We start from the raw sequence: 10,362 nt of genomic DNA, 5'->3' as shown, positions 1-10,362 counted from the left end.
CAATAACAGAAATAAAAAGGCATTCAATATTATGAAAAAAACAGAAAAATAGATTTAATCTAAAAAAATTACAATATAGAATACTATTAAAAATATCTTAATAAAAATTATTTATATTTAATGTAATGTCAGATTTTACATACTGATAGTAAATTAAATGATACCACTTTATTAATGAAATAAATTAGATGATGAATATATATTTTAAAATTTATATTAATTTTTTATATATCTATTTTAAGAAATAAAATTTACTTATTAATGAGATAGCATCATTTAATTCATTGACAATATATAAAATTTATATATTAACAATGTATCAAATATAAATTTTATTTCTAACAAAAAATACTTATCATTACCGAAATTAAAGGGAGAAATCTCCCATTATACAAAGTCAACATAATTATAAGCTTTAAAGTCTAATCTTAAAAAAGTTAGATGACTAAGAATATGTTTCTTTCCATTTAAATAAAAAAAAAAAAACAGTTACTAAAAGGAAAATCATGCAATTAATGGTTATATATATAGAAATTATCAAATAGAATTTTTATAGGGCGATCCATATTTTTTAAGCATATTTAAAAAATAAAATAATAACTAAATGTAAATGAAATATATATCGATTTCTTAATACCATTTGCAAAATTTTTTAAATACCATTTGTAAAATTAAAAATTTATATTGATAGTATATCAAATATTGATTTATATAATAATATTACTCATATATTAATAGGATAATAGGATTTCTATGGTCTATGAAAAGCCATGCAATGGCTATGTTCTAAGCATCTGAATGTTAGGTTTCACTATTTCTCTTGACGATGAGTTCATTATTATAATCTAATTCATAAAACCATTACAATAATTGGCTTTATTAGCAGACAGACATATATGGATCGGCAAGCTTAATAAATAAAGCTGTCCTCGCATGGGAACAAGAACAGCCAAGTTGCACTAAAAATTTAGTAGGGAAAAACAAGAAAATAAAAAAAAAAAAAAGAGAAAAAGAAAAAGTCGAAAGATTAGATTTCTACATGAACCTAACATTCGGGCAATGTCGTCAAATTAAGGGTTTCCGCTGTAATATTGAAAGTCGCCAACCTGTTCTATGAAGGGATCAAGTACAAGAGGGTGGTATCTTGGGGACTCCTTGACGTTGCAACTCTCCCAAAACACTGTCGCTAGATGGCGGCTTCAGTCCCAGAGGAAGTGGCAGCCATGGTTTTGATAAAACGTCTTCTATAGCTGCATCAATGCTCTCTTTTGACTGTTGCACAACCACATTAATTATTACAAGCCATTATCATGCTAGCGAGTATTAAGGTCTGTCAAAGATCATTTTACTACCATAGCATATGCTTATATAAAGAAAATCAAAGATCATTAATAACTATAATATATGCTCTCTTCTAAAAGATCTAATCAAAACCAATAAGACGACATGCATTTATATTTATATAGACGTTAGAAATTTCATGTGACGTTAATGAAGGCTTTTAATTCTACAAGCATATTAAAAAGTTAATAACAATCTTCTTTTTTTCTCTATATATTTTTAATTTTTTATATATGTTTTTTTTTATAATTTTTTAATTTATCTTAATGAGTATGCAATTATCAATTTTACTGGTAAAGTTTTAAAGTTCTACCAACATTATATGAAATAATATTATTGTCAGTCATAATGATATATATTCGTCCATCTACTGTATTTTTAACTCTTTTGTCAGCCATAGTGAGCTTATGGTATTTATAGTTTATTTTCTTAAAAATAATTAAAATATTTGAATTCATATCACTGAATTGACATATTAAAAAAAAAAAAGAGGAATCAGCATGCTTTGCTTTAGTTTTATTAAACTAATAATTAAAATTATCATTAATAAAAAAATTTGTTGTCTCATGGAGCAAGATATTTTGTTAGCTTCTAGTATATATTTTCTTAAATAATGTAACGCAATGAAAGATGCACTTGAAAGTAAAGTGAAAGCTACTAACCGGGTGGAAGTCCATGAGAGGGTGGGGACCTGATAGTCCAGGCCGGACGCCAATGCCGGGGTCTGCTTTGTACATGGCATGATGGGGAAGAACGCCCGGCACCGGTGGTGCAGCAAATCTCTGCATGCAAAGCACCAAATCCACTAAGTCTCTTTCTTATGAATCTAACAGTACTCAAGTAAAAACCAGGTAAGAAGCCTCCAAAACAGTAAGGAGAGATTGGTTTACTGTTGTTGCCAGTGGCTGTGGAAAGCAAGGTGTTCCTGGGATTAGTCCATGTGGTACCTACAATAAGAGAAGAACACAAATATATAAATAAAAATGCCACTTTATATAGCATACTCTTGGATGTTGGTAATGTATATTAGTAGTGAGTAATATTTTTCATTTAATTAGGTGCAAGGGGAAAAGCGTGACTTGCTAGAGCTTACACGTTGGTGGTGATGGTGCCAAAACGAGGGGTCTGCTGGTGGAGGTCCCCATGTAGGCCGAGGTGGCGGCGGTGGGGATGGTGTGCTGGCTAGATGTTTAGGCCATAAGTTCATTAAGGATTGATCCACGGTGGGATGACCCCATACATGCAAAGGCCTGAAATGGTGGTGATGGTGGTGGATGGGTGAGGGTGACATAGGCGGAAAACCCATAGTGGGTGCAAGCCAAGGATTCATATCTCTCTTGCCTCCACCTGCTTGGGTCGCAGCACCATACATTTGCCTCCTGTGGGTCCAGCTTGCCGCCTCCGCCTCACGAGCTAGCAAATGCTTCCGATGAGATCTATATTTCTGCGCAACAAAACATTTTCATCTTCAAACCACACTCCCTCCCTTTATGAAAAATTTATTTACCGTGAAAATATATGCTAAATGAAATGTCATTTAGTTTCGAAGTTCATTTTTAAGTTAGGAAAAAGTGAATGGATTCTTAATTTCTTGTAATATCTGCTCTTAGAATGGAAATTTTGTTCATATATGCCTACAAATATGTTTCCTCCTTTAACTTAAATTTTTAATCAATGAAACGCATGTCAAAACAGATTCTTCAGAAAAATAAACTGCAAAAAATAAAAAAAAAAATTCATATCCTTCAGAAGGAATGAAACAAATTGCAAAAAATTAAAAAAAAAATCATATCCTTCTGAAGGAATGAAACAAACTATCTATACAGTTGTAAGTTTTTTTTTTTTTTTTTGATGAAATTACTTTAGAAGCATATATCGATCCAAAGTAGGGATATCATATATAGATACTACTAAAAGAGTTATGTACTTGAAGATGGCTGGCAATGTTATGGCGAGTGAGACAATCGATTCCCATGAGCTCTAAAATTCTAGAAGGCACCGCCTTATCCACCCCGAGCTGCTCCACTGCTTGCACAAATCTCCTGTGAAGCTCCGGCGTCCAATCCACCTTCACACAATTCAAGACATAAGCCACTGCTTCAGCACCCCATTTCCAACAAAATCAACGGCATAAAACAACTCAAACACTTATCCTATCTAGATCTCAGGGAAAAAATCGAAATAGGTAACAAAAAGATTTAGCTTCTCAAAGGGCCTCTCTCTCTCTCTTGTGGATAATTCACATGCTCCCATCATTCTCGTGACATGTTAGTGCTCGTGGAAGTCTGTGAATGGTCCATAATTGAGAGAGAGAAGGAGACTGCTGCCATTGATATTAAGAAAAAAAGAAAACCCCTTAGAAATAACGAAAACCTAATTACTCTAGCATCTAGTTCAAATAATTCAGTAATTATACCTTCACTTTTCGCTTCCCTTGATTGTTATTCTTTGCTTGTGCCGATAATTTTCTGCCCTTATCACCATCCTTGGAAGGTGTTTTAACTGCTCTAGGTTCCTCTCTTTTGCTAACAATCTCCTCGCCTTTGCTTGAGCTCGTACCTAATCCTGAACCTGAACCCGAAACCTTATCTTCTTCCTCTTGCCTTTGATTATCATCCTCATCCGTTTTTTCAACTGATGTGTTCATCTCCGATTCCTCACCTCCACTGGCGGGTAATTCTGCGAGAATTTCAGGGTCCATCTCCAAACCCGGTAACGCATCACCTTCCACGTCGATGCCAGCGAAAAGATCGTCAAAATCAATACTCTCAAGTAAATTCCCATCGGCGAAGTCAGGGAATTCTTCTGAGCTAATAGTGAAACTCTCCATCTCTCCTTTGCTGTCATCTTTAGTTGTGTTCCTCAAAGGTGACACAGCTAGCATTAATTCAACAACTATTTACCCCTCCTCAAAGATTAAACAAAACTGCAAAGAAAAAAAATATTAAATCCAAAATTTACGTAGATATATATCCTCTATGCAGATATGTATTAATACTATTGCATGAAAATTGATACAGGCTATAAGGCTAAGTATTAGTCAAGGTGTTGGTAGAAACAGGATTTTTTTTCCCAGTAACTTGAATGGAGATGGAGAGATAAAGACACTAAATACGTTTAATGAGTTTCTTGTTGCTGTTTGTTTACACAGAAAGTCTGAAAGTGGAGTGTGGAAAAGGTTGGATCTCCACCACAACTTGGTTTGGGATCTTGGAATTTGTTTGTCTTTGTTTTTTTGTTTCGTACATGGACTACTTGCCGCTCGATTCTAATTATTTTCTTTTTATTTTCTTGTATTTTTTTTAAATTTGTGGATGGTAATGCAAAAATTTTGAATCGCGTGCTCGTGAGCTGTTATTTAAATTCATTTCTTGTTTATATGAGAGAAATTTGTTTCGAAAGAGAGAGAGAGAGATAAAAGGGATTGTGGAATTGGATTGAGATATATCACAGTGAGAAATTGAAAAACAAAGTAAACCAATTGGTGACTTTTTCATTTGCTCAAATATTATTAGATTTACATAAATAAATAAACAAATTATAAAAAACAATGAATAGTTATCAATCGAGCATTTAAATTGTTAAGATGTATATAAATTGTTGTCAAGTATAGAGGGCATCTTCTTTTATTTTTGTCCTTTGTTTTTCAGACAAATAGATTGAATGAGTTTTTGTCCAACTTTTAAAGGCACTTTAAGTTACATAGCCATTTCTTTTAAAAAAAATAAAATGAAATAAAGCTAGTTATCGGGGAAGCCAATTTGACCGAAGTTACAATTTGAAACTTCTCCAAAACTAAGCATTGGTGTATTTGATATGCTGCTGCTTCTTTCTGACTAAAGTAATAAAATTCAAATCTCCATTTCTCAAATTAAAAAAAAAAATCCAGAACAGCTTCAGCGAGTAGCCTTTTAAGAGTTTAACTAAATTTTAATTTTGTATTTCATATTTTAACATTCAAATTCAAAGACGTACAAGCAAAATTGTAAGTCTCATCAGCATTTTATCTTTGGCTCCTTCATTGTCCAAGTCCTAAAGCACTATTTAGTATTTTTTTTTTCTCAGTCAAAGAATGGATTTCATTAATAGGATGCATACAGCACTTGCAGCAAAGTCTTTGAGACTAAAAGTTACAAACAAATGGTTCCAGAGAAGTATGACCAAAAAGCCCTATTTAGTATGTGGGCCAAAAACAAATAAGCCCTATTTAGTAAGTGGTGGAAGTCTCTTCCGGTCGTCTATAACGTTGAGGTGTCATTTTAACGTTACGTTTAATGTTAAAATAATATTCTCTTGTAAGCATATTATCTATAATTATTATATTGTAATTAGTCAATTGTTATTTAGTATTATATAAGATTCATAAAAAGAAAAAAAATACAAAACTCACATTTTTATGTAATGATTTCTTATATAATTTTTTGTTATAATTAATTAATTGGATTATAATAAAAAAAATTACATGTGAAATACTCCCAACAGCCACAATGTTAGCCACAATTTAACAAATAGAGTCTAAGTGGCCATGATTCCATACTTCATTATGCATCTTATCTTTTGTTGATTTAGTAATCATAAATGTCAATAAATTAAAATTTAAGAAAAGACAAAATAAATATGATCTTTGATTTCTTTGATAAGCTGTAATTTTATTATCTAAGAAACAGTTAATGCACTACTACCAATTGACTGTACAAACAATGCTAATAGCACAAGAAATACACTATAAAACTCTTGCTACTTGGGTCCCATCTCTCATATAACTCTTTATTGACTTGATCAAAAGCAACATTATCATTCTGAGCTTGACCATATCCTTGATCTGTTTCAAGATCTGCTTACCAATAAATTCTTCATTATTGAACTACCTCTTATTTGTTTCCTTTCCATATCAAGTATATATATATATATATATATTCCCCAAGCTAATGTCAATAGGATAAAGAGTAATGCCTTCCCTCGAAGTCTCTCGACCACCTATTAGAACTCTTCCTCCCAACCATCATCCTACCAATGCAAATTGCAAAGTCTCGACACTTGTTTTCAGACAGCCATAGAATAATTGCAGTTAAAGAAAATATGGTTCCCGGTTTCCTCCTCATGTTTGCATAGTACACATCCTTCATCAGTCATGATCCCTCGAGAGATCAGTTAATCATTAGTTGGAAGTCCTTTGAGGATACCCATCCAGGCCACAATAGCACATTTGGGTATGTAAAGTTTGCTCCAAATGAGTCTATGCCGTGAAACCTTTGTTTATTTAGGCTGTAATTCTTCCCAAATTGCTATAGCGAAGAAGCTTGAGCCCCTAATGTTCCATATTGTCCCTCCCTCTATTTGCACCAGCAGCATGAATGCTAGCTAGACTCATTAGCTACAGTAGCTTTTCCATGCACCAGCTACTGTCTTGAGTGATTTTGGTATCTCCCATAAGCTTCTTCCTTTAAGCACAAAGGCATGTATCCGTGCTATCCTCAATGAAGTAGCTTGTGAGAAGAGTGACCACAAATGCTTCAACACGCAACCTAGATTCCAAGTTAGGAGATCTTTCAATCCTAGATCTTATTCTGACTTAGGGTTAGGGTTACAAATGATCTGCCACTTGACTCTGGCTCCCTTGGTTGTGCTTGACTACCCCTTCCGAAAGAAGCTTAGACGTAATTGTATACCCCTTTTATAACCTTTTGAATGAAAACAAAGTTCCTGTCTTCATCAGTAACTGTGGATGCTAGAAATGACTGATTGGATCAACTGTAGTCTTTCCGTATAAGTAGGTGCTTGGTTGCCCAACTGTTTATTTCTTGTTATAATCTTAACAATATCTTTATTTGATTTAAATTTCTTTTATTTTATTTACAAAATATAAATGTTAATGAATAAGTAGATTTTTTTATCCAAAATGAATTAGTAGATATCTAAATCAGAATAATTTTTTTTAATTTTTAAATCAGTATAATGTTAAACCAAGCTAGAAGCCTTGATAAAGAATCAACGGTTTCAAAAATATCCAATTGAATTTGTTTATCTTCTCTAAAGTTTTCAGCCAAAGTGTTTATTAAGCAACAGTTAATAATGTCATTAGCAAAAGTAGAGAAGGGAAATTTTATTTGTTGCAAATTTAACGAATTTTAAATGTGCAAGTTAATTAAGGAAAAAGTCCGGCAAGGTCAAACGATTGGAGTTCGACGTACGGGGTGAACCGGTACATTAATGTTCTAGTAGTAGTACCCTACCAAAATTACAAAGGAGATCCAATCACCAAATTGGCAAATTAGAATAGAAGATGACTAAACAAAAATTAGTATTGCAAACCAAACAATGTTCATAAGTTAGAATTTATAGAGATTCTTTAATTATACAAATTGAATCTTAATTTTGTATAATTTTAATGCCCAAGGTCTTAGAATAAAATAATTTTCATAATTTCTTTATTATTAAAAAATCATAACTTAATCCATAATAAATTCTTTAGAAATTGTGTTTTATGAAAATTTTTTTTGTTTCTCTCTCTTTGACTCTTTTGACTTAACACACTATCTTGATGTAGAGAAAATGTTTTTCTTTTTTTTTATAGACAAAGAGAAGAGCAAACTTTTTTTTTTTTACTTAATGACCTTTACATATATATATTCCATCAACGAATAAATTAATGACAAAACAATCTCTCTTTATTTTCATTTGATCAAAATGAGTTTTAGCAAACAATAGTTATATTAAGTCATAATTATTTAACTTGTTAACTTAAGTTATTAAACCATAAACAAAAATTTTCACTTAAGTTAGATAGTGACATAGAGGCCATAATATCTAATATTCTCCTATTTGGCCTACATGGTTTTATTGAATTTTTTGGTTTAGTAATAAAATATAATGTGCAAAATATAAGTTAATTCTTTGTTAAATTGATCAAATAATAAATCATCATTAACCAAAAACTAATAAGGATTATAGTGGTTATTTGTTGTTAGCTCAACATAGTCCCTTTCCATGTATCATATTATTAGTTCTATACTCAACATGACTTGTAACAAGAGATACCATAATGGTCCAACAATAATGTTTTCGTTAAAGACAAATCTTGTTTATATTCACATAATTCAATAATGTATATATACTAATATAATAAAAACATGATGCATTAATATATAAAAAATAGTACTTAAAAGAGATTAAAGTGTCAAATACCTAAAGAACATAAAACTTTATTGTAATGTTAGTAATAGTTTTCAATAATGGACATTCTTTTGACATGTTCATTAAATGTCTTTAGTGGCAAACCTTTTGTTAATGGATCTGCAACCTAAGATTGGGGTTAATGTGATCAATTGACACTCTTTATTTTTGAACTTCCTTTTAACGGCAAAGCATTTCAATTTCATATGTTTAACACCTTTCAAATGCTTGTCATCTTTAGAAGAAAAAAGACTACTATAGCATTATCACAATAAATTTTCAATGACTTGGCAACACTATTAATAATTCCAAGTCCTGCCATAAGCCATGAACAGTGGACTCAAAGCATGCCACAAACTTAGCTTCCATAGTAGATGCAATAATGACAAATTGCTCTGTACTTTTTCATAAGATTGGTCTACCAGCTAAAAGAAATAAATAGCTAAATGTGGATTTTACAATATCCATAAACCCAATAAAATTTGAATTTGAATATCTTATCACACCAAGATGAGCAAATCTCTTATAAGTGAGTATGTGGTCTTTTGTTCATTGCAAATATCTCAATACTTTCTTTGTAGCCCTCAAATGATCTAATTTGAATTATTTTGATACTTGCCCAGCATTCAAACATTTAAACTAATGTTGACATGATACAAATTTGGGCATATATCAAGCTCTCAATAATAGATGCATAAGAAATTTGTTCTATTTGTTTGCATTCCAATTCATTTTTTTAGCTTTGCATAAGGCTCAATTTATCTCTTTCTTGAATTGGAAGTACATTTGCAAAGCACTTTTTCATTTTAAATCTCTTTAGAACTTTATTAATATATGTCTTTTTGAGACAATCCTTATGATCTGTCACTGAATATTTCAATTCCAATCACATAGGATGCGTCATCCATATCCTTTATTTCAAAATTCTTAGAGAGAAATTTCTTGGTTTTATGTAATAAGTCAAGATCATTAGTAGCAAGCAAAATGCCATAACATATAAAATTAAAAATATAAACTTGCTCTCATTAACCTTTAGATATGTATACCGATCAATGGTGTTTTCCTTAAATCCAAATGAAGTGATAGTATCATTAAGCTTAAGATACCATTGTCAGGAAGCTTGTTTAAGTCTGTATATTGACTTTTTAAGTTTAAACACTAGGTGTTTCTTTCCTTTAACTAAAAAACCTTCGAATTGAATCATGTTTTTTTTTTAAATTCTTATTCAAAAAAATTATTTTCATATCCATTTGATGTAGCTCTAAGTTACAATGAGCCACTATTGCTATAATAATTCTAAATGAGTCTTTTTTAGAAACCAAAAAAGGTCTCTTTATACTTAATGCCATCATTTTTTAAATAAAACCTTTGGCAACAAGTAAAGCCTTATATCATTCAATATTGCCCACACTTGATCTTGAAGATCCATTTACACCTAGCTCTTTTACAACTTTCATACAATTCAACAAATCCCAAACATCCTTATGGTCCATTGATTTAAACGTTTCTTTCATGTCGTTTAACCATTTGGTAGAATTAGCACTTTCTATGGTTTGTGAAAATGAGACTAGATCTTTATCTATTCCTAAGTCAAATTTTGACTCTTATAAATAAATTGTATATTCATCAGAAATAACAAATTTTTTTTGCCTTTGAGACTTTTTGAATGCTACTTCATGTGGTTTATTTGCAAAAATTTCATTATGGTGTGTTTGGTCATTTATTTGTTGTTCTTGTAAGTTGTTAAATTGTTCAATAACTATAAGAACAACAATTTAAGAAGAACCTATAGGTAAAGGAATTTGCACCTTAACTTTTTAAAATTTTACTTTATATGGTTACACACTC

The 10,362-nt window shown here is 31.2% G+C and overlaps 1 protein-coding gene across 2 annotated transcripts; it reads right to left on the bottom strand.

Moving 5' to 3' along the window:
• Nucleotides 1-814: 814 nt before the first annotated feature.
• LOC111308454 (transcription activator GLK1-like) lies at nt 815-4,564 on the bottom strand. Of its 2 annotated transcripts, XM_022906776.2 has the most exons (7): nt 4,457-4,564; nt 3,758-4,267; nt 3,269-3,409; nt 2,435-2,785; nt 2,232-2,288; nt 2,004-2,123; nt 815-1,272 (listed from the first exon to the last, which is right to left on the bottom strand). In XM_022906776.2, exons 2-7 carry the CDS (start codon nt 4,223-4,225, stop codon nt 1,123-1,125), a joined length of 1,287 nt encoding a protein of 428 aa, XP_022762511.2. In that variant the 5' UTR covers nt 4,226-4,267; nt 4,457-4,564; the 3' UTR covers nt 815-1,122. The 2 variants fall into 2 exon arrangements, with proteins under 2 accessions (XP_022762511.2, XP_022762510.2); XM_022906775.2 differs by having other exon boundaries at nt 3,758-4,557.
• Nucleotides 4,565-10,362: the final 5,798 nt, after the last annotated feature.

This window comes from Durio zibethinus, chromosome 2 (genome assembly GCF_047325235.1).
Source record: "Durio zibethinus cultivar Kanyao isolate XHJ-2024 chromosome 2, ASM4732523v1, whole genome shotgun sequence".
Lineage (NCBI taxonomy): Eukaryota > Viridiplantae > Streptophyta > Magnoliopsida > Malvales > Malvaceae > Durio > Durio zibethinus.
The sequence above is the reverse complement of the archived record's forward strand: the minus strand, read 5'-3'. Positions and strand labels throughout refer to the sequence as shown.